The sequence below is a fragment of the Osmia bicornis genome, chromosome 8, assembly GCF_907164935.1.
Source record: "Osmia bicornis bicornis chromosome 8, iOsmBic2.1, whole genome shotgun sequence".
Lineage (NCBI taxonomy): Eukaryota > Metazoa > Arthropoda > Insecta > Hymenoptera > Megachilidae > Osmia > Osmia bicornis.
The window spans coordinates 10,392,767-10,418,242 of record NC_060223.1 but is presented as its reverse complement, the minus strand read 5'-3'; the positions used below and the strand labels follow the sequence as shown (position 1 = coordinate 10,418,242).

At 41.3% G+C, this 25,476-nt stretch overlaps 1 protein-coding gene across 4 annotated transcripts in view; it reads right to left on the bottom strand.

Annotated features, from left to right (window-relative positions):
* LOC114877651 (venom dipeptidyl peptidase 4-like) overlaps positions 1-25,476 on the bottom strand; it is a 111,307-nt gene that overhangs the window by 27,597 nt on the left and 58,234 nt on the right. For all 4 annotated transcript variants that reach the window (XM_029190512.2, XM_029190513.2, XM_046286727.1 and 1 more), the window contains 4 exons: positions 24,115-24,314; positions 7,496-7,665; positions 4,395-4,634; positions 3,162-3,397 (listed from right to left, as the gene is read on the bottom strand). In XM_029190512.2, the coding sequence (XP_029046345.1) occupies positions 3,162-3,397; positions 4,395-4,634; positions 7,496-7,665; positions 24,115-24,314 (846 nt within the window). The remainder of the gene's footprint in view (positions 1-3,161; positions 3,398-4,394; positions 4,635-7,495; positions 7,666-24,114; positions 24,315-25,476) is intronic.

Here is a 25,476-nt window from a genome sequence, read left to right as displayed (position 1 = left end):
CGAAGATTTACCAGGAATATTAAATAATTACGGTATCCACAGAGTAGCCGAAGGGAGAATAATTAAATCAAGCGAAGCATTTTAGTCGTAGCGTGTTAGATCCGATGGAAAATCTCGCCCGACAATGGGTAGCCTACTTCCGTCCCGGTGGCAAAGTAACAAAGTACCCGGCTACTTTACGCCATTTATGGTCTATAGGTATATGCTTGCACAAGGTAAGATCATTAATCTAACGCGAGTGACATAATGTTAGGACGACGTAGACGTTCCCGTTCGCAAAGGATATGTCTCGTGTGATACGCGAGAAAGGTCTTCGTTAAAGGGCATTAAAGCAAGGCGGTGTCAAACGATTTATTTAATTGCGGTATTCCGATTTCTTTGATCGATCAATGTGGAATTTTTGCATGGATTTCAACGACTTACGAGTGTGTTCTTCTAAAAGGAGATTCAGCAAAATGTCGTTAGACATTCGTCGCTTCTTTTCCCTCTATTCCACCGGTCTCTCTTGAAACGCAAGCCTCGACAAAGTTTATCCTCTCGTACAACTTCGCAATTATCCTCGACTGGGGAAACGACGCTTCTTCCGGTGAGTATAATTTGGTTCCTTGCCAAGAAGTTCCAGGAAAGACCGCGGGAATAGCAGAGGAACGGCAGGACGGAGGGAATTTTTGGTCGGGACGAAACGAAAGCAGGCGTTAACCAACGACATGCAAACTCGATCCTCTATTCCTTTTCCTTCCATTCTTTTCGTCCTTTTCGTAGAGGTATCGCGGGTGACTAATTTTCAGGGGTTACAGAAACCCATAGAGTCGGTTTTGAAGGAGCGTGTTGTTGATTCCCAGTGGGGCGAACCTGCACACCTTTGAGCATCCTCAAACAACCTCGTCTACAATCTTCCAGAGCCGTATGCACCATCTGATTCGATGCAATTCGAACAACGTCAGACAGTAGCCTTGTCTCGTTGTTGTTATTCGCACATAGTTAATGAAGTTAACGAAGTAACTTCGTTACGCGGCGTTATATTCGCGAAAGGAAGGCGGAGGATGCAAGGAAACGACGGGAGCAGCCGGTGTGCTGGTTTGGTTCTGTTCGGTTCGCCTAACGGGCATGAATTAATCATTAGGACGTTGTAAACAGAGCAGTCGGTTCAAACGTAGCTAGTTAGCGATGTGTTTACGCTGTTCGAACATCTATGCCCCTTCGTCTGGGAGTTACCATCCATTAAGAAAATCCTGCTTCACGCGTACTAATGGACCGTCAATAATTCGTAAACTTCCGGTCTTTTGTTAACTTCGCGAGACTGGGTTAGCGAGCTTTCGTATTTGAAGATCACGAAAGAAGAAAATCTTTCCGGGTAAACTTGGTATGATTTTTTTTTAATTGGAAAAGTTGAACACGTGTTATGTAATTAGGAGAAAATAGTTTTAAACGACAGTGTAGGTGGAAGCAGTTTTTCAGACCGATGAAACTTGCTAGGTCGATCTAATTCGATCGATACTTAATCCTTCGAACTGGGAACCAACGTTTCCGGAAGTCTGTTCACGGATGAAAACGCACGTCCAAGTTCGCTTACGTTAATTATGATTGAACCTGCATTCAGCGTCGAACTAACTGGAAACTGGACTGCCCTAAATAACGATCGACGCTTTTTTATCACACTAATGAAAGCGACTGGCGATGCTATTTGTACTTTGCAATTTTTACCCTTACACGGTTGACACTTTTTTAATTCTCGAACGGCAGTAGTTGGGTCAATTATAAGGCAGATGTACGAGATGATGTCTCTTATAAAATATACATTGAAAAGGTAGGATTTCCGAGCGTAAAACCTCGAGCATGTCCAGTAGAAATTTAAATGTATTCGGAATTAAAATAACGTGTTCTCGGTACACGAGGTAGAGGAAATTTTTCATAGAGGAAATAAAACTCGTTTTTGACTTTGATCACGATTCCAATTTCGCGGTGTATGTTTTGAAACACGCGAGTGCTTTTTTACAAAGCGTCCCAATTAGCGTAATAATCCAAGTTTCGTAATTATACAAAACGAAATCAACGCGAAACAATATATTATCCCAGTTTCGCGGAAAAGACTTTGCTCCAATTTTTCGCACCGTTGCTTATTCATTTTTCTTCTCATTTTCACCGTTTTTTCCGCGAGATTTTTCTGACTAATTTTCCACCCTCGCGCCTAAAGAAGTATCGTTCAAAGCGTAAAAACGATAGGAGGAAAGATCAACCTGTTTAAATACGTGTTTTTTTAATTTAATTTAAAATTATAATTTAAAAAATATTTTATACCAAACGTAATAATCCAAATTTGCATAATCATTAAATTGTTAAAAATACAAGGGAGCTTTGGTCAGTCGGTGTTACGCGATAGAATGAATTTTTCCCTAAATACCAACGCGGAATTTTATAAATGATAAATGACGTTCGAATTTCTTTCATAACAGAGCGATTGAATTAACTGGGTGAAGGAGAATATCGATATACCTAACGGTGCGTTTACGTGATAAATGATAACGTTCTTTAGATCGCCGGTGCCCTGGTCTGGCTAGACGTTTGCCCGTGATTTTACGAGGATCACCAATAACGTGTCCCCGGGTGTAATATCGTTTCTTATGAGCCGTATTTTATCGGGAAACAATGGCAAGCACGTAGGTAAGTCGGTGTACTTAATGTCAATGTTCGAACCCCTTCGAACGCTCGATTGTTACGAAGATTTAACGTTTCCAACATTTACTTTGGAGAATCTCTTTCAAACTTACCCCAAGACAATCTTCCCTTCCCCTTTTCTTATTTCATACTGCAGTTTAAAGTTTTATTATTCGTGATTACTTAATAAAAGATTGATAAATTCAGTCATTAAAAACTACGATTTCCAAGCGACAGAATTCCAACCAGGAAAGCACCCCTTTTACTGAAAGAGACATCGTTATCCCTCTTTTTATTCTTTCTCAAAAAATTATGTCTGAAAAGGGATAAAGAGATCAGGAATGCAGCGAGAAGACGAGAGAATAAGACCCAGCAGATCGCAGATCACCCCGAAATCACCCACCACCCTATTCACCCATTTCCGTTCTTTCCCTTATCACAGCCCGTTATTTTCACAGGATCCTTTCTCGCTTACATGGGAGGTACAACTTTTCGAATGTACTTACAGGTACGAGCGTTCCTGATCCCAAGAAACTATCTCCGTTACGACCAAGTGGCCGGAAGTTAGAGATTCGGTCTTCGGCTTGCCGGAAGACACGTTCGAGACCGCGACCACGTGCCTCCAGTGGCTGCTGTCATTTTGTCGTTGCGGCAAAATCGTCAGAAACGAGTCCCCGTCGTCGGTGAACAATGGCGGTTCGAATTGCTCGACCCAGCCGTGTTTCTCCGAGTAAGACAGCGCCTGCAACGATGAATATTTCATTCGCATTATCCACCCCTTCGTTGAAAGGGGTGGGAACACATAATCCGTTCGCGGTAAAAAATTGCACGAACCGCGCAGAGTTTAGGAATCGTTTTTTCGATGAGTTATATCTTCGAGGTTCGAAAGTGTGATGGGAACAGGGGTGAATTTTGAAGCAAATATGGAAGAAAGTTTTCGCCTGTATTTTCTTAGCTAATTTGCATTTTATTTGTTTGGAAGGTAAAAGTAATTGATCATCGAAAAGGGTCACGTTAAAATGAAATTCATTCTATCTTTCGGTAAAAGGTTTTTCGTTCGCGCTTCCATCATCGTTACAGTGAATCCTCCATTTTTGGAAGGTCTCGTGAAAAGTTAGGGTTGAAGAAAAGGGGGTTGTAAACGGTTCCCATTTCACTCTTTCAGTAGAAATTGAAGTAAGAATGGATTCTCTATCTTGTTGCTGACTTTCGGTCGCAAAAGATTAAGGCTAGACTATCTTTCCTCGTTCATTCAATCTCAGATTGAAATTGGACCAGACTTTAGGAGTTGTTTTAAAAGTTAAATTTAACGCCGGATGTTGAATTGAAAATTAAAAGTAAGAAATCTGAAATCCGTCAATTCTAAATTTTATATTCTAAAAAGTAGCAATCATTCACGAGCACCGAAACAAAGTACAAAAGAAAACAGGAGGAACTTAAAAATAGCATGACAAACTTCTACTTTGTTTCACTGGAATCGCTTCGAACCACGCTAAACACTGGAAACAAAAAAATTCTTAACGACTCGGACTCTAATTAAAGACGAGATCTTCGTCTTTTACGGGCGATAAAATAGGGGTGCTTAAATTTTAATGAGAACGACGCGATTCTTCCTGAACCCGTGTGCAAGAAAGCGAGTACAAAAAAGAAATCCTGCAAAGCTGGCAGGACTTATCGGGTTTAGTTTTGGTCAAAGCTAGAAATTAGTTCGGGGGTTGAAGAAATGATTTATTACTTACGTTGGTGCAATTAGGTTGGGCATCGTGGACGTAACAATAGCGGAAGTACGCTCTGTTCTGCACCCTGTTCATCCAGGTCGCGTACACGAGATTGTCCGTAGGAAAAGCGACGGCAGATAAAATCCGTTCTGTGGAGGATAACTCGGGTGGATGTTCGATTTCAGTTAAGCTCACGTTACCCTGAACCACCTTCTCCAAGTCGACGTAAAACAACTTCACCGTGGGATTGGTCCTACCGCTCTGAAACAGGAAATGGTAACAGTGAAACCCTTTATATCCGGTTCGACCACTTCCATCGATTCCACTTACTTTAGATTAATAACAAGAAACTGATACCATATATCTTTCTATGTGTTTTATTTTATCTTTATCCTCGATAAAAAAATAAAATTCAATGGATGACGAACCGTTTAAAAAATCAACAGAATTATTTTTCAATTGTTAATGGAGAAAGAGGCAAATGAGTAAAGAAAATACATTCCATCAGGACAATATTAAAGAACGACGGGCGTAAAGCTTTCATTCCGACATTCTTCTCTATCCAGCATACGCGGACGAGAATTTAATCAGAACGTCATATCAAAATTTAATTATTCCTTCCGTAATTAGTTTTGCTCCCGTTCGCATTGCCATCTGCAATTCGACTTCGAACAGAGGATCATAACGATCCATGGAAAAACTCTTTCTTCTTTTTGTCGATGACAATTTATTATATCCAGATTCCCTGGCAAATGAATAATTATTTTCAGGATAGATTCCGTTGGAAAATCTTTCAGTGAATATACGAAGAAAATTCAATTGTAATATTAAACACGACCGATCCTTTCGAATCAAGAGCTGAATCAGTGGCTAACTAGCAGTTGCCTCGAATTTAATTGAAACTTAACCTAACGCAATTTAACTGTAATTCAATTCCAACTCTAACTTATTTTACGTTTAATCAAGCTCCTATTTGACACTGGTATAATCTGTTCTGTTTATAGCGTTTCTTTGTGTGAATGGGGTCATCAGCTGTTTAATTTCTCATCATCCTTGGACGGGGGGTGCAGGGTCATCCGAGACTTAGCGAAAGGAGAATAATTCCTTCCTTCAAATTACAATTTTAGCGATGAAAAATCGTAGAAAATTTCTGCAGTTTCGCTCTGCAGATATTTCGTAAATTTCCCATAATAAATTCCGACCGCATCGGTCGTTCCGTTTCGAACCCTCTACAAGGTTCGATTTTTTGCACGGCTCTCATTCTTGCCGCGTTTCACCCTCTTTTCTCTTTGTCCATTCGTTCACTTTTTCTTTTCTTTCTTTCTTTCTTCTACCGCGTTCGATGTAAAGTATCCTCTTTTTGTGTGTGCGTTTTTTTTTTCGTATTTTATTTTTCTTTTTTTTCACTAGTCCCAGACCATTTTTCTTCCGGCTTTTATTTCGCCGTCGTTTCCCCTTCTGTATACATTTTTCAACTCTCCGCTGCAACGATCCTGTTGATTTGCGGCGAACCACAATATGCTCCTGTTCGACGGGAAATAACCGCTCGCTTAAAGCTCAATAAAACAAATTCATTCTAACCGTTTGCGCCATTAAATGCTGCATTCGAATCGTGATAACTTTGAACGATAAAAATACTCCCGGCCATATGATACCTCCGTTCCAATTTTTGTTCTCTCGTCGTCCAACGACATACATATTTCACGGTTGGAATAAAAAAAAAAGGTGAATCAGTCACGAACAATGGTACGATGCGATGGAAGGATTTAGAACGCAGCGAGTGTTTGTATAATCCTCGAACAATAACCGTAATAGCTGTGTAAGTACATAATTCTGTACTCGAGGCATTTTCATGGCCATCGAAGTCACCGTGAAACGATGAAAACCGTCGAGGCAAGTTTTCAACTTTTCAAGTGTTCGTTGAATATTCCTCTGAATATTCGAATCGCTTCTCTGTAACCCCATTTTTATCTCTTAAAGCGTCCCTGAAAGACCAGTCGTCTTACTCCTCCGTTAAATTCACCTCTTAACACCCTTCAGACACCCTTATCGTCTTTCTCAATCACCCGAAGGAACACGAACTCACGGATCTACCACGTTCAGCTGCTTTTTTGTAAACGAACGATCTATCGTTTGCCTTCGAGTGGCGAAAAGATTTGCAAGTTCACCCCTCGCGAATACCGAAGCGAGTACCTAAACCCTTTCTTCTTTTAAAGGGGAACCAAAGCTGTTATTCATCGCTGGGTCAACTTTCGTCGAGGCTGCTTTTAGGACAACTAATGTTTGCTTCTGTCCAGCGGCGTCAATCGAGCCACGTGAAAGCACATTAAAAAATGCACAGGTGCCGCAGCTTACAGCTTGCACACCCCCTTACGACCCCTGTCACAGATTCACAGCCAGAGGGCTGTTTTTCATCTTTTCAACGTACTTCCTAAGACCAGGGTTCCTTTACATGGATTTTGGAGGAAATTCGTTTCACCAATTTTATCATTCTACTTTAAAATTGTTTCATTTAAAACGAGATATCATACGCTAATATTATTAAGATAACGCGTTGATGAGACTGATAAAATTAGTGGAAAATCTGCAGAGAATGGACAGTAATGTGGTTAAATGTGTTACGTCTAACGAAGTTACGCGGGTTAACGACTTTTAACGACGAAATGAACAGGTAGCGAGTCATCGTCACACACAGCGGGACAATCGTGTAAGTTAAATTGTGTAAGTTCAACCGGTTACGTAGGAGAATAGTTGAAGTTGTAATGAAAAGTCCTTTGGGATGGGAAACGGAGATTAAATAACCAGCACGTAATTTTCGTTCGGCCTCGAGAAACGCAGAGGACCGTATTTGAAGAAGGTTTGCGGGAAGTTTGTTGCGAAAAAACTCACAATGCTAGCGAAATGGACTTTCGAACCGACTCATTACGCGAAACTGGAAATAGGACAGGGTGATATTAATTTTTTTCTCTCTACTGTTCTCGGTAATGGAAACCAGGTTATAGCACGCTTGTTCCGGATAAATTAGACTGGCAAGAAACATGGATTAAATTTAATTATTATAAGGAAATTTTGTTTTAGAGATAAAAGGAAGAATGTAGAAAGGGTTGTTCATGGTTGCTTACCTTTGGGTAGTGTATCGAGATCGTGGATGTATACTGGAACGTCAAACTTCCTGGATACCCGTAGAATGGTATCGTTATGATGGGCGTGTGAGAGTCGTCGAAGTAACCGAAGGCCAGTTTACTGCCACTCGGTGAGAACCATAAAGCCTTGTTCGAGCCGAACACCTCCTCTGAAATGAAACGAACAACCGTTAACCAGACTTCACGATCCACCTTACGATACCTTATCGTACATGTACTTCGGAAACAAGACGAATATCAATTTTTCTTGCGATAAATTTTCCTCGCTAAATTTTCCTTTGAATATATCGAGAGTAAAAGTTACATTTTTGAAAACGGTACACCATTTCGGAGATACGCTTCTCAGGAGAACGTATCATTTTAAGAACGACCATGCTCAGAGGAAAATATTTCCTTTGCAAGGACATTTTTGTCAAGGGAACGTTTCTCCTATGGACGTGGCTCGTGAAATAATTATTTTCTTTAAGCGACACAAAACTAGAAGAAAAAAAATAGGGAGGTAAGAATAATAGAAACAGGAAGACCTGGAGAAAGAGCATTCAAGATGTGCTCGCAAAAAAAAGGTACATTCTTACGAAAGTATCTCGTCCCTTTTCAAAGATGCCCACTAAAGACGACCCTTTTTCAACGTATCTATATAAATTTCACTCCGCTTAACTTGAAAAGCATTTTGTTTGCTTCTTCCCTTTCTTTTTCCTTCCCCGTTTTCTCTGGTCAGAAAGAAGTCTACTTCCATGGTGCTCGAACACGACAACCGTGATCCTAGAAGTCGCAATAGAAAAATCCATGCAATTTCCGCTTGCACGCAACACCGTGTCTCGGACGATTTCGCCAACAACCGCGCGACTAGAAAGGCGGAAAATGTTGCTCTCCGTGAGATACAAACTTTAATCCTTGCTAATAAACGTTACGTTTCGTTGCAGCGAACAACACCTTGATTAAATAAAATTTTTTCTGTTATTTCGATAAGGTGGATTCAAATTGCCGTAATACAAAGAAACATCGTATCATCGCGATGTCGTTAATACAGTAGTTTAAAAAAAGTAATCATAATTCATCCGAGGTGAGTTTTTCGAAAAAAAAAAAAAAAAAAAAAAAAAAAAAAAAAAAAAAAGGAAAAATATTTCCATTCGTTTCGTGCGTTCCCACAGCAATTTCGCGTATTTTTCGGAATATGAATTATCGTTTCATGGAAACTGCCCTCCAGAGGATCCAATAAATCTGGCAGTTTACACGAACTTAACTAGCCACCTATTTATCCGACCGATTGATAAGCTAGATCGTGATGATCGAAATAAGTCTACAGTAACAAACGAGTGTCGTTATATAATGTAGAAACGTGGAAAATTAAAATAAAAGCATCATCGTCGACTTTAATTTCATTTACTCGACGTTCTGCACATTATTTGCGAATGTTATTCTTTCAAATTGAAAGCAAATATTGTTTTTTATCAAGAGGAATAATTTGCCCGACATGTTTTATTTACCCTCGATTGCTACTGAAAGCGTAGTTTTCCAAAAGTGCACTTAAATGATTGAACAAATATTGTACAGAGTGTATATACGTTTAAAGACACTCAGAGAACGTAATTGCGAGTGAAAACTGTTCGATAAATGTATACACGTTTGCCGATGATACCTTGCAGAGTTATTAAATTAATAACTTCGTAATTTTAGCATAAAAATAATTTTGAATGGAAAACATTCAACCTTAAACACTCGAGATTCGTTAAAATAGAAGATAAATGATATTCAGAGGCAACTTTCCTCTCGAATAAGAAAAGATAAAAGCTTCGGTAATTAAAGGATTTTAATGTTGGTTAATTAAGTCGTTTCCCGAGGGTGTAGAGTAATTAATGTATTTGTGGTGAAATTATTATTAGAGTAAAGCGCGAACCCTCGGTTCGAGAGCTAATTTTCGGCTAAGTGGTCCGCGCGTTCAACTTTAAACGCTCTTGCTATTTACAGCGACGAAAGTGTCTCTCGTTTAGTTTTCACGGCTTCTTTCAAAATAAACAGAGAGCTTTTTCGAGCAGTGCCACGACAACCAACTGGAATAATGTTCCTGGTCGGGAACGAACGAGAGATCGCAGGGATAACCAATGAAAATTTCGATAATACTTAATTACCGTGTCCAATTGCAGCTCGTTTTCGAAGGTAATTGACTGAGAAAGAGATGCAAGAAACCCGATTTTCGTGGTAAATTATCGTGTTGATAAAAAGATAATTATTGGAAAGTAATTTGCTCCCATTTTTTTCTTTCTAATGGGTTTAATCATCGTTAAAAGAAAATTTAAATTAGAATGTGATTAGAAATAAAATCGAGACAAAAGATTGAAGGATTACAATTCTGTCGTAAAAATTCCATAAAACCATATGCTATTCTCAAAGCACACAGATCCTCGAGTGGATTTACGAAATAAAGAAACTTGCAACGATAAATTAATGTAAGCACATGAAATGGAATGGTATAAAAAGTACACCTGTACGTCTGCAAGTTAAATGGGAAAAAGAAAAATAGCAGCGAGTTTTTTATTAGTTTGTTGCATCAAAACGTTGCATGGTTTACCGTTCGTTTCCATTTAAGTTACGAGAAGCAAAATTCGTAGCACGAAAACGTTTTCCATGACTGCAAAATTTTCCTTGAAACTCATTCATTTCCTTGTTTGTTCTACGACTTCTTGCTTACGTTTCCTGTTCACTTACTTTGTCAACATATTACCTATTCACTTATTTCTTATTTATCTTCCTCTGTTGCCATTTCCTTGTCGTTGAAATATTCAACAATCTCCACGGTTCTCTTTTCAAGGCAACGAAACAACAGAAATATCAAGCATTCATGAACATTCACGGGTTTTCCGTTAAAACAACCTCTAAGAAGTAATTTCCTCCATGATGTTTGCTCAAAATTATCGCGGTGCTTGTTGAAAATTTATTATTAATTGATTTATAAATTATTATTATTTATAACCCTGAGAATACAGCAGTTCTTTCGTTTAGTTTCCTTTCGACTGACAAGTTTTGTAATAAGAATTCAAAACAAGACTGTATCGTTTATACATTGAAAAGGTTGTTGAAGAATAATCTTGATCGCAAATAATGGGTTTCTTCTTTTTTTTCTTCCCTTTTTTACCGACAAAGGAACATGCTCGTTATCGAAGCTGCTGACGCAATGAGCCATCCCTTCGCGACAGGGGGGTAGGAGATGAAAATTGGGGGTAATAATGACCGTTCGATACTTTGCGCCACGAGTTTTCCAACGATTCATTGATAACAATACCTCGATCGTGCTTCGAATATTGTTCGTAGTTGGAAACTTCTCGGACAAAGAGTTGCGATGGGGTTGAAAATTCTTGACCAGTTTAGCTCGGCCATGTTGGAAACTTCGAACGCTTTAGGGGATTTTACGGATCAGTCCTGATACATTAAATGAGATTTTTCAATATCCAAGACGTTCTATTCTTCTTTATGGAATACGAAATAAAAATCCTCACCGATTAACCCTGCATTCGTTACTTTCAACCCCTACGCACCATTTCGAATAATTTTCTCTCGAGAAAGGGCAAAAAGAACAAGAGAACGAGCTACCTGTTCCTTGTTCTTGTTGGAAAGGGAATATCCCAGGGCTGTGTGTAAATACCAAGGGCTCGAGAAGAGTACCATTGAAAAGGGTAGTGAGGGGGTGTCTCAGAAAAAAGAGGGTGGTTGTAAGCCATATTTCGCGAAACAGTAAGACCGTAGGCGAACAAGCTAGGAAAAGGTAAATTTTCCTTCGACCCCAGGAAGAGAACCGGAGGAGGAAAAGTCAGTGTGGACAGCCAAGGGGTTGGAGAGGAGAGGATATACAGGATGAGAACGAGTAGTAGCAGGTCTGCAAATACAAAAGAAAAGGTACGAAAAAAACAGACAAAAAGAAGAAGAGAGAGAGAAAGAGAGGGTGAAAGAGGAGGGGATGAAGAAAAGTACAAAGACACGACATTGCGTTGCGCAGCTCGCTGGACGTGACGAGGAAGAGAAATATCCCGAGGGTAAAATTCACGGTGGGACAGGTACTAGGGGTTGAGAGGACGAAGATGAGCTGACTGAAAGAAACGAGTAGGAAGAAAATCTCAGGGACTATAAATTCCCATTACGTTTCTCTAATTATTTATCCGAGGGATCGTCGAGTGTCTATGAGATTATTTAAACCGGAAATCGAGAGGTTGTGAACCGCAATGAAATTGATCAATTTCTTTTTTTGTTTTTTAATTTTCAAACCTGCCTATAAAGACGTTTTAATTATTGATCAAAACTACCCTGCATCCTTCTACCCTTTCAAGGGCCAAATGTAATATTCCTGGGCTCGATCGTATCCGTACTTGAATTCCCTGATGTACTATTCGATTTCCCTGGGATAATTGTAAATCTGTTTCGCAGAATTTCAACCACCAGCGTTGCCGCCATCGCCGCACGGAAATTATTCCCCGTTTCAAATCGTTAGCCCGGAGAAATCGTATAATAATTCGCGGCGCGAACCGACGCGGCGTTCCCGCCGGAACCACGCTTCCGGGGCTGCCGTATTTCCGGCCCACGGTTCCGGGACCAGAAGCACCGTCGATCGTCGGCCAAAAGTAAATGCACGCCCGGCGACTCGTAAGTTTCGGTCACGCTCGTTAATGAGACTGAAATTCGGAAGTTTCAAAGTGTCGAGCAAAGATGTTTGTCTTCTCGATGGAACACGATCGTTTTTTATAACATAACAGTGGCTTTCAAAAGCATTCCACCAACGACTCGATCTTCTTTTTTTTTCTTTTTTGAGGAAATCAAAGTGATCCGCCTTGCCGGCTTGCGGTACTCTCGTGTAAAGAGTTTTGAAAAAAGAAAGGTAGAAATCAAAGTCGTTTGAAGCGTAGCACTCTTCGAAAAATCTTTGCTAAACGTGTCAGGAACAGACGGTGGAACGTCGAAGATTGCTTGGTCGTATCAAAAAGGTGTCTTTGAGATTCGCCAGAGGTATCCCGCCAGAAGTTCGAACGTGTCCCGGTAACTGCAAGTATCGAGGAAGCTTCTGTGAGCCGTGTTTCAAAGGGTGAAAACGTGTCCCCGCAACTAAAGCGTTCTAAAGATACCTCGATACTTCGATTTACGCTTAAAATATATGTATGTATAAAATTGTTTGAATTATGATTCGAACCCCTTCGAAGCTTTCGTCAACTCTTCCACCCTTGATAATAATAGTAATTTCCCTGATAAAATTCTTCTACTCTTTACATCCAGCATAGTTACCATAAATACCACCAATTATCAAGACAATCCAAACGATGAAGTTCCTCAAGGATCCTCTTTAATTTCTTCCCTTTCAAAGGATCACTTCTTCCTTATCAAACAAGAGGGTAATTCCCTCTGAGGATGTAAGAACAAATTATCTTTCTTTTAGAGCCTAATGCTAGCTGCACGCGTCGGAATCCACGCCAGGGTTACTTTATCGAGTCGGATCCCGGTGGCTGTTGCGAAAATCTATTACGGTAGTTCGTGAGGGAATGCTCGGAAATGAATCAGGATTCCCGGCCTGGATTCCTTCGTCTTTTATGAGTTTGTTTAAACTAAATTACGGAAGAGGAAAAAACACGCGCAAGGGAATCGCCTTTTGTACGAGAAACTATTTCCCTTGGAACATGTGGGGAGGACTGTTAACTGTTGATGCTTTTTCAGGATACGAGGGGAATGTTCTAAATGCTTTCGAGACTCGTTTCAGAAGGACCGGGTAACGAGAATCCGATGTGCTTTGAATTTTTCCGTACAATCTACACGGGCAACCTTTGAAAATTAACAAAATAAAACAAAAATGTACTTACTCGTAAAGGGAAAATTTGCTCCGTGAAATTTTACTCTTTGTACGATACCAAAAAATTCATAAGAACATCACTCAAAATTCTACGGTTTCATTCGCAGATAAAACTAACAAAGAAAGAAAAAGTTTCACGCAAAAGCAGCAAACGTTTATCGCTAATTAACCGCTGCGAGTGGCTGGAAGAAGTTTTCGAGCAAGAAAGTCAAGCTGGACGACGAGGACGAGTCGCGAACAGCATTAAAATGTAAAACGAAGCAGCGACACGGCTCCAGTGGAGAGCAGAATTACGAAGAAGAGAGATTTTTCACGGATAATACGGCCAGCAAAAGTAGGCTGAACCTGGATGCTAGCTTTACGTTCTACAGCTAGAATAGCTTCAAGTTTTGATAATGACTTCCTAACCAACCCTTGTGGACATTTTAATTAAGAAGAACGGCCGAAAGTGTTCGACACTTTCCGCCCAATGACACCATAAAACACACGGACGCTTGTGTTCGACAACTAACCACGAAAAACTTTGCTCTTCCAAGAAACTTAGCCTTCGAGCGAAAGTGGCAGGAAAGCATAATGGAGATGTAACGAGGAGGGCTTGAAACAGCTTCACGCCAATAACCCGCAGGATCCTCATTTAAACATCCTTTGTAATGGTCCAGTAAATCGTCCACTGTTTAATAATCGCCCTTTGACACCCTCCAACGACATTCCCTTTTAATGGAGGGGAAGTTCATCCCTCTGATTTGCTACCACCGACCTCTGAGAGTCGATAAAGGGTTGTGTGCTTAGGGTGTATACAGAAGAGGCGAAGGAAAACAGTTTAGAATTCTTCTATAAATCATTCGTTCTTTCGCGAATTCATCGCTGAAAAATGAATGCGGAATCCTTCCGGTTGGCCAGCCGATTTTTGGTTTGCCGGATGACTACTTTTTTGGTTACTTTTCAAAATGCGTGCGAAACGATCAAACCGGAAAACGGGTCAAATCACAATCGTTTTAAACGTACAAAGGTCTCGTTAATCCGGATTCACCGTTTAACCCGTTTTGGAACGTTACCAAACGGGATAACACGTTATCCTTTTTAACGCGGTCGCTCGTGAACTTTTTTCCCCCAAAAACCAACGATTCGCACCAGCTGAAACGTTCGGGACGCCTAAACAAATTTCAATCACGATTCACATCACGCGTGAACACTATAGTAGTTCGACAATCCGCGTTTTGTGCAAAGAACAAAGGAAAAATGTGGAGTTGCATTTATTTTCTACATTTTTTCTATTTCTTGTAAAAATTGAATTAAATTGATTATTCGTTCGAGTTGATAGACAATCTCGTGATTCAGTTTCATTTTCCGCGTGCAAATTTATCTCGTTTTTCATCCGTATTTTCGCTGAATCATAAATTGAACGTACAATGAAAATCAATTAATTATCATGGATTTAATATTGAAATTGGCGGACCGAAATGCAAAGCGGATGCGTTGGAGGAATTACTTTAGAAGATCCAGAGAATTCTCGATTAGCAATAATATCGAACAGATTTGACGAACATCTAGCAACGATGTTGCGATACGATTGATGATCCTTGAATGATTATTAATCGTCTCATAATTCGATCGTTAATACATTGCCGGCGCTGATACGCGGCAGAAATCCAATTATCTGATTTCCGTTTTTCCCTGCTCGATAATTAATCGCCATTCTGATTGACCGACAGTTCTGTTATCCGGTGTCGTAATCGTGGCCAGTGTCGATGATTTCGTCCATCATTCACGCGTGTCGTGTCAATTTCTAATGCGTATTATTGAGCTTTATCGGATGTTTCGAATCCTATCTCCGTTTTCCGTCTTTCGTATATTTCCGATGAAAATTATACTGAAAAATCTGAATGCAGGAATGGCATTGAAAGTTATGTATCTGGTTGATGGGTAACCTTATCATCGCGAATCGATGAGTTTCTATTAAAAGAACTACAGCACATCGATGATAATGCTTGTTTCGATTCAGTGGCGTCCTATTTACCAGAACGCAACTCGTCTCTGCTAGATAACAACCTATTTGCGAAGATATGACTGGCTCCCGTTCACTGGCGACCCTATTCGCTAAGATACGATTTACTTCCGTTGGATGACATCCTATTTGCTACATCGAGACTCGTATCCGTTGCGTAACGACCTATTTGCTAGAATATTACCCTCACTCCCTGTTGCGTGACGGTCCATTTACCAAAATGGTTTGCCACCACCGTGTATTTATTAATAAACGATTTGTCTTTGTAACGCGCTTTCCTGTTCCCCGACAAAACCCATCTGCTTTCATTTCACCGTATCTGTCCTTCCGAATACCCTGTTCTAGATATTTTCAAAGCGTGAAAATCTGTAAATGAAACGACTGTATTACGATATTTATCAGATTTTCTAATATAGTTCTTTCGCGCTCGGCAGTAACTGATGCGCTATAAATTTGCGACATCGCGTGAACGAGCAGCGGTCGCATTGTATTATTCGAGAAAAATTCCGACTCCTTGGCGCCGGCAATCTTTCGCCCCATATAGCAAAGTGGGCGGAGGACATCGTTTTGGAAAACTCTTTCCCTGCTAAACTATCGCGATCGCCCTCGTTTGTTGATTTGCTCGTCGCTCGCCATCCACACAAAATTGAGATTAAAGCTTTCAGAAAGATGCGAGACACGACGTTGCGTAGGAATCGATCGAGGTGCTTCTCGGGAATCTTAAGAAATTCTGCCGACAAGGGGTAATATAAATAACTCTTACATTTCCAACAAGAACGCTTCTGTTGTTCTACGCCCGTAGAAAATAAAACAGCCACGTATAACGCAAAGAAAATATGTAGAGATAATATTTTTACTCGTTACAATGCATTTCAAATTTCCAAACGAAATATATCGGAAATGTAATAAAGAAATAGCGTAAAATTTAATAACGAGCCGTCCCGGCCGGACAAAAATTAATCTCGCAAAAAATACGACCGTGTCGAAATTAAAGTAGCTTAAAAACCTCTCGAATCATTTCAGAGACACAGAGGATGTCCATAAGTTGTTGGTATCGATAACGTTTCTGGGCATGCAGGTTAAGTCTCGCGTACGAAAAGTGGCCATTGTATGGGACGTGCATTCAGTATGCATGAAACGTTTGCACTGGATATCCAACGGACGTCGACCGATAGCGAGTCTGGACGTTGCATAAATGTCCGGAAGATGTTATTGACTGCGGGGATATTGCATGCGGGCGACGGAATATCGCGTTGCAGCCGGGAATCAATGACTGCTTCTTGGTTCGACCGATATTCGGGTCGCTGTACATGTCTGGGTGTATTATGTTCGACGATCGAACAGTTTCGCGTTTGTTGCTCGTTACTTCTAATTAAAGCTACAGACTGCTACAGAGAGCTTTACTTCTTTCGCAGCTGATAAATCCCTGGAGCCTCGTCACAGCGTTCAATTACTTTCGATTTTATGTTTGTTCGATTTTCACGATTGTTATTTTTGGAAAATCCACGTAGACAAAAATAGCCTAAATAACAATGACGTTTCTCCCTACACGCGACGTTCCGTCAGAAATTCCCTTGAATCTCGGTTATTCACCGATCGCGTCACGTCTTCGAAACAATTTTCCAAGCAACTGTGAAGGACAAAGCCCTCGATCATCGACCTCTTCATCCTCTCCCGTTTCCCTGCACGAGTGCATTTCGATCGTTCCGAATGGTTCCCGCGAATGGTAGAAAACGATCAAAGGAATTGCAACGAGAGCTCCTGGCCAATACCTCTCGCTTCTTTCGGTTATAGATTTCGCAACGTTCAATCGCGACTGACAAATATCTTTCTGAACGAGAGTGTACATTTACGCGTGGCTGGTGACAGCATACGGTGCAGCAGAATACCTTGGAACCCGATCAGAAATCGGAATCCCGTGGAAAAGGAGGTTCCATTAGCGAGAACGGATTTCGAGAAAAGGATTTCACTGAATCCTCGTCGTTCTATTAATGTCACATCCATCGCCGTCTCGAGGACCGAAAAAACGAAAAAGTAAGGACAAGGCGCGTTGAAAGCATGGATTTTCTTCTTACAAGACTTGTATCGATGCCATGAAAACGTTCGTTTGTTCGCCCAATTATACGTAACTCTTCTGGTATCAACAATACTCGGGGATCAAGATCGAAGGAAACCCGAAGCTTTCATACAACCGGTAATTGGATAATACGATCGGCTTGATTTGGTTCATGATACTTGATACCGATGATTGATCTTACTCTTGAACGGTAGGTTAGGTGTTCGCACCCTGATTCGTTTATCGTTCGATACTCAAACAGCTTCTACTGAATGTATTAATATTTAGGTTGCATTAAACAGACAACTTGATAATTAATATTCTTCATCTTACAGTGTTTGTCGAGGAGCTGTTTCTACTGAGCAACAAATCGTTTGCCCAGGCACGATCAGCTTCCTCGATGGCTGACTTATTACTGAGAGCGCTACTTCATTCTGTTGATAAGTAACTTAAATTCCAAACAAGTTAGTTAGATGAAAAGTAACGTTAAAAAGTTCTGCTAAATTACGTACAGTAGCACGGACAGCGAGCAACTAATCGCATTAGCAAGTTTTCACCAAGTATATTAGAGTTGTTTACCCAGGGTCGTAAACGTAAAGACATAATATAGAACCGGATATTAGAAAGAAAATACCGACTCGTTGCGAGATCGAGTCTAAAGTATAATAATTACAGCTCGATACATTCGGAATCGTTGAGCGCGAAGAAACGAGCTCACAGGCACAATTTACAAGCTCGAGCGCTTAAAACGTGTCGCTAACAACTGGCCACGGCGATAAAGCTGGAAAAGAAACGCCCGTTTTCTCCGGGTAAATTGCAAGCGAAACGCGGCTGTCACGCTTGCCTACGTTCTGCTACGACGACGACGAGTCGAGTCGAGTCGAGTCGAGTCGACTCGACTCTAGGGAAACGTTAGCAGCTCGCGATAATTGCCACGCCAGCCTGCGTCTCGCCGAACACAACCGGCTGGGATTATTAAAAATACACGGTGTCCCGCGTAAATATTTCCAGTCGTGGCTCGAGTCGCGTCGAGGAAAATAGAAAAGAACGAAGAGGAAAGAGGAGAAAAAGAAATGGTTCAGAGGCGGAGTAACGAAACACAACGAGAGACCGGTGGTTGGATGCTTCGTGAAGTACACCGTCCTCTGGTTGACGGTAAACAAACATTTGCCTCGAGTCGCGCGTTATTTTTCATTTAATGCTTATCGGAATTTCCGGCAGACAGCAAATATGCTGCCAATCGGTTACGGCCAATTGCGGTCCGCCGCTTTAAACCGATAAAACTGATTCGATTGCAAGAGACGCGAAGCGACGCGCTATCGATTACCGACTAACGCTACTAGCTACCTACTAGCTTTCTAACTTTATCGCTTAACAGAATACTAAATCGCGCGAGAAGAAATGTTGTGATATCGTGAAAAATTTTCAATTCAAAATAACTTCCAACATATTTTATCGCATTTGAATGCACATCAGGAAACAGAGCTTTCGTAGAAGCAATTCACTGGAATCATAGTCCGTTTCATCCGTGGCTCAAGAAAATAAAAGACGATCCTTCAAAAAGAAGGATAACAACACGTGTATGGAAAGTATGTGCGACAGACTGAAAATCCATAAAAGTTTGCTCGGTTTCGAGTTTAGAAATACGATCTCGTGGAAGACGATCGAGCTGCTTCGAGCTCTTGTCGCGTTACACGTTTAGCAAACACCGTCGTCTTCTATCTCCGATATTCGTGACTGGGCAAATGAATTTCCCCGGGGCAAGAAGCTCGTCGACTTATACCGATAACAAAACGAGATATTCCACGAGCATTACACAACCGGCGAACGGTCGAGTATTGTCAAGAAAGAAGATGGATCGAGTGGCGGTTCGGTGCGACGCGACGCGGCGCGATCGCGATACCTCCTTCCTTCTGCCGAAGAAAAACAATGAAGGGATCGAACTTCCGTTGGAACGCGGGGAATTGCTATCGTGTTTCCGGCGTAACTCTGACGGGCGCAGAAATTGCGACGGCGTTCTACGAAAGATGTAGAAAGGAGGGAAACAAATTCCAGTCCAACGGATGTTCTTTTATTCGATCCGATTGCTTCATTCCGTTAACTCTATTTAGAAAGAAACGTTTTCATTTACTTCGTAGATACTTAAATATATTTTATATAAATTTACATGATAAAAGTGATCATTTCAAAGTAGAGCACCCGTATTTTATTGTACCGTGCTGTTTCTAGTTTCAACTTGTTTAATCATCTGCAGTTTTATTCTAATGAAACTCTGGTAACCACATACGGGCTTATTGTAGGGATTTCTATCCGTCTTAACACCTACGACTTCGTTCTACCGACGCGACGCGTCACGTCTGACTACTTACGCTCCTATTCTACTGATGCGGCATGTCTGACCACTTGTACCCCTATTCTACTGCAGTGGTTCCAGTTCTACTGATACAGCACGTCTGACCACTTACGTGTGTTAGTATGATCCTGCGCTAACCACACACGGGCCCATTATTAGTAGTTTGACCTTTGTTTGATTATCTAAGGCCATAATCTACTGATGTGGATTCCCTGCCCACATATGATCCTATACTACTGATATAGTACGCCCGCGATTATCTATGACTCTCCAGTAGAGATACGATACGTCTGGCTATCTACGGTTCATTGATCATAACACGATACGTCTATCCACGCATAATTATATTCTACTGACGCGATACATTCGATTTTTAATGACAATATTCGACTTATGTAATAAGTCCATCTAAGGTTGTGTTCGTGCAATCCTATACTAATCAATTATCACTTGCAGTCCCACTCCAGTGGCGTGTACGTCTAATCACCCGCACTGAATTTCATTAACGCGATATGTCTGACCACCTGCGACCCTATTCTACTGATTCCGCCTGACTATTTGCAGCCCCATTTCACTGGCTTCTCTGTTAAATCACTTATCGTTCTATTCCACTATTTCGAAATGAAATTATTCTCATTAAGAATAATTATCCAATTCTCGAATTGATAGAATTTGCTAATTAATCGTCTTTCTGAGAACAATTCGCTGTTCGTAAGACATGACATTCAAGAAAAGTTATTATTCGAACAAAGAAGTGAACGAAAAGTGGAAAAAGAACATCCTATTCTAGCGAGCCAGCCTGTCTGATCAAGCATTGTTCTATTCTACTGACTACCCGAGTCTGATCCCCCCTGTCCTATTCTACTGCGAGCTGTCTGGTCACGTACCGTTGTATCCTCCTAATCACGTATGTTTGATCACTTGCTGGCTAATACTACTAGCCTTGCGCCTGACTCATGGCTGACTTTACACGCTCCTACTCTACTTGCCCGATCAGTTTTAAGTTGAAAGAAAAATAACCAACATCTTCTTTCGCTATTTTCCACCGAAACTGAAAACAACGGTGATGCTTTACTTGGTCGGAAGAAAGTTGGTGACTTTGAACCAGTCTGATTCGACGGATGTTGCGATTTTATAAGGTGACGAAACTTCCTTTAGCGCGCAGGGACCTTAAGAGGCAAAGTTTTCAAACTTCTCGATTGCGAATTTGCTTTCTACAAAATACACAGCTCGTAGACACGAATGTACATGTAATTCTTATTAAATTATCGGTAATTAAGTAGAGCAGAATTTAGTAGAAGCAGAGTGACTTAAAATCTGCGAAAAATAAAAATCTACCATAGTGATGAACGTGTCTCGACGGTAGCACTGCCAACAGACCGGACAGGATTCATCACGAGTAATGCATATGCAAAGTGACTGTAAAATATTGTTCCCGAACCGGTGTTGGGGATCCGTTAAAAAATGCTCGCTCGTTTCGTGCCCGGTGTGGTGCACGTGTCAGTGTAAATATCGGCGATCCGCGAAAACAAATGTTTGCCATGAAGGATATCGCTGCTTTTTTTTTTATCTTTTGGAAGAGCGAGCGGTTGCTTGATGAGAAAATGTTTGTCGAGGATTAATTGTCGGAAGAAGTGGCTGAAATACCACTTGGGAATGTGCTATGTGCCGAGAGGGACTTGGCTTGGCGGATAGGAAAACGAGGATCCACTAATTGTCACTCAGAGAGATTTATAAGTTGTGTAACTGCTTTACCAGCACTTTGGATGTTTCCATGAACCTGCTCTTTCATCGGTGACGTTCTCTTCATCTAATTTCCGTCTTTTTTCAGATTCTTTCAGACGGTAAGACAGAGGATCCTTTGAAAGAAGGATCTAAAATCTCGGGTCTCATCGAAGTTAACCTTTCGAACATTGAATGGGCAAAAATTCAGCTCAGTCGTTGGAGGATTAAAAATTGAAAGGATACGGTGTCGTTTCTTACTAAGCATTTAAGTCGAACAGATTCTGCTTCTAACCGCTATTAATATTTGTCACTTTGCTCGTATGTTAACGTAACGTATGCATCAAGGAATTAGTTTGGGGATTCAACGGCCACGTTCACGCAAACCCTCTAATCCTAGGTGGTATTAAATTTGTACGTACCGGATTTATCCAACGTGGCATATTCAAGGAACGCGGATGCCCGGAGTTTTGACAAGGGTTGCTTCTATATTTCATTAGCAGCATTGCCGATATGAAAATCAAAGTGGTCGCCTGGAAACCACGATAATATTCTGCTAAAGGAACGCGTTAGCCTTCATAAACGTTTCATGATACCCTAAATAAACGATTCTCTTTATCCTTGTCAGTTTTCGACACAAATTGTCCGTCGCGTGGCGGGAATGCATTGGTCGCATTGGAAAGCATGGAAATCGATAGCAGGACACGCGAGAAGAGAAGAGAAGAGAAGAGGCACGCGTAAATCAGTCTTTATCCTAAATTCCTGCCGACGAAATCCTTGGAGCACGCTCCAGGCCGAACCGGATAAAGTATGTCGTCAGCAGGAAAGTCTTTGGCTGACGGTGAACAAAATACAGGCTGTTGAAAAGTTCCTGGCACGCCTTTCGTCCGACGCTTTGACACTTTATCGACGTCCTCCCATCGAAACGGGTCGCAGCTCACCCCGCGTGAAATCGCTCGAGCATCGATACACGCGTCGAAAACGTTCATCGAAGAATGTTCAAGAGGAAGCCACAACCAGAAGAATGCTTGATGGAACTTCTTCTTTTTTTATTGAAAGAGATACTTTCAAGAGCATATTCCGAACGAGAAGAATACTTATGAAACTCTCCGTTTTTTTAAAAGTAAATTTTATTCAGCGACATTCTATCCAGGCGATATTTCAGAATGATACCATCGAAACTTTAAAGCCATTATACCCTCGTCTCTTAGACAAATTCGCTTCTCCTACCGTGAAGACAAAACATGAAATCTGCCCCTTTCATAAGCAAACAAACCGGTAAATTTTCTGTTCGTGATTTAGCTTCGAAATGGAGTACAGCTCGTGACAATCGGCGAGCAATTAAGAGCAAACGGGGTTTACTCGAATCTTGTCTCTATCTAATCGAACATGGAGGAAGATAGACGTTCCGGAAATCATCCAAAGGACTCGAAGCAACATTAATAGCGTAGTCGTGTTCAAATATTTGCACAGAGACGGTTAGATGTCTGGCATTGAATCGAATCAGGCCACGGTCCGAAAAAAGGGGGATGAAAAAAACAACTGTTTCTGGCTGGTTGGTTGCGTCTGCCGTCAACGGTCTTCTCTGATGAATTTTTATGCTTCATCCGTTAGCTCGTCAACACGGTCACGATTTAGCGAAATACACCATACGACGAGCAAGAAGCGAGAGAGACACGAAGGGTGGAGGGCTGATGAAGGCTCAGAAATATGCAAACGCATGCTACGTCCCCTGGAGCATCAGCTGTGTGAATTACGGCCCTGGCACATATTATTGTTCCGGGAGCGAAAACTCATCCGGCACGCGTACAAAGCGTGGCGAACCCGTCGCTAAAAGCTCGACGAAAAAAAAAAAAAGAAAAAAAAAGCAACGTGCCCTCTTTTTCTCGTGTTCACGCTGGATTTCGAGGAGAGGTAGTGGTTTAACCTTCTCCGATTCGACGTGGGATTTCTTTTGTTTCACCGTGCGAACCAAGCTGTGTTAACTGTTCGTTCGTGATTTGAAAAGCAGATGAAAGCAGAAAATAATTTTCTTTTTTTCAGTTAAAAATTTCCAACCACAGCCAGGCTAAAAGATGATAACGACAAATCGGAGACTCGTTAACGAAATTGTTGGTCCGCGGTTCGGAAACCGCGTGCGTAGCCCTTTCATTGCGCCCGTCCCGAATCATCGTACCGCGTTGTTCAGTTTATTTTGAAGTATGCGCTTCCATGGCAAAGCGTGCACAACTAGCTCGTCGCCGATAACGTTGCTTCCGCTTCGAACCACGTGAATTCAACCGTGTGATGCTTGTTTATTCCAGAAGAACTGGCAGACAGTGGTTCCGTTGTTATTAACGAAACCACTAGCTAGTTTAACGCGTTCTCTCGTGCAATTGTCCCTTTCGCTGATCTCGCAAATGTCAAATTCATTGAAATGCTAAATTCGTCTAACCGTCGAAAGCAAATAACGGGAAGTTTAAAGAGCTATGATCGAGGAAATCGTACGAGAGTCGTCACATTCCGCTGGTTGTTCGCGTGAAATCGACACGTTTCGGCTAAATACTCGTCGCAAAATGGCGGTTAAGCCGATTAAATACGTGATATCCTATGAATAATAAAACGGATCTCGTGATAGTTTCCGTTGGAGGTAGCTTACCTTCGTACACCCAGTCTGGCACTCCGTTATAAATGGTCCCGAAGACTCCGGTGTCCGTGATACGATACTCGACATCCACTTCCGCTTCCGGTCTGTAATAGATGTTGTTCTGATACACGTAGACCAACGCGTTGCCAGTGGGTGCCCAGGTAGCCAGTTGCGGGGAAATCGAATCGTTCGACGTCAACCACGTGTCTGATCTGAAACAAAAATTTTTCAACACTCGTTAGAACAAAATAAATAATAAAACTCTAACTCGGTTACATTTGTCAGCTGGAATAATATAGAGGCGAATTTCGTGGTAGTCATCATCGTTAGAGAAACAATACGTTCGCGAATTAATTTCAATTAACCCCAGAGTCAGATGTGAAACGTTATGCGATCGTCAAACTTACACCTCTCTATCTACGCTGTGCCGTTCGCCAAGCTTATGCAAATATCCTGACATCGTTACCAATTCCCTCCTCTCTGCAAACTCCGGGCTATTAACGATGGTATTCGTTGATCGAGAGAAGAAAAGTGGATAAAACGAAACAGGGTTCTTAACACTGTGTCGATAAAACGGTATGCATGTAAATGAACAGCGATACGTAGACTCTTCTAATTAATTAAGCATTCTATTTGCCGATGAGGATAGCGATGAAACTCTGTAACAAGTCAGCCATCCGATCCGACCTGATCAGATCTGATAAATTCTATCGAAATTGCCCCGAAGAAACTGGTCGTGTTCTAACCGATATCAAACGAACAAAAGGCGAACAAGCGTAAAGGCCATGAGGCCGCAAGCGTGTTTCCGATTACCATCGAATGCATACACGATCCTCTCGCCAGGATCAGAGAGATCCTTATTTTAGTAGCAGTAAAGGCAACTCGAACGTAAACCAAAGCACTATGGACCGTCGAGATTGCCGCATTACAGAAAACGATCCCTACCGAAGCAAACCAGAGAAGAAGGATTTCTTTTTTCTCTCCCCCGATTACAATCGCAACCTTGATTAATATTTATCCGAACGATCGATGTTCGAATCCTTCAGCTACGTATCCCTTATCTCAGACAAACTGTGCCAGGGTTCGTCGTCTAATTGAATGGGAAGAGAGAAGTTTGCGTTTCGAAAAGAGATGTAGATGAATTCCATTCTTCTCTTCTTTTTCTTTATGACGGAACAGTGTGTTTTACGCAGACGTTTCGAGGATTTTCATGATTCTTTCTTTACGTAACGTGTTCGTCACCGCGGTGGAATATTCAATGTAAGGATCTTGAATTCGGGATTTTTATTGAAACAGAGATTATTTAAAGATCTTCTTTCCTAGATAACAGACGGAGAGGATACTTGTCTCATCCTTACAAATGACACGCCTCCG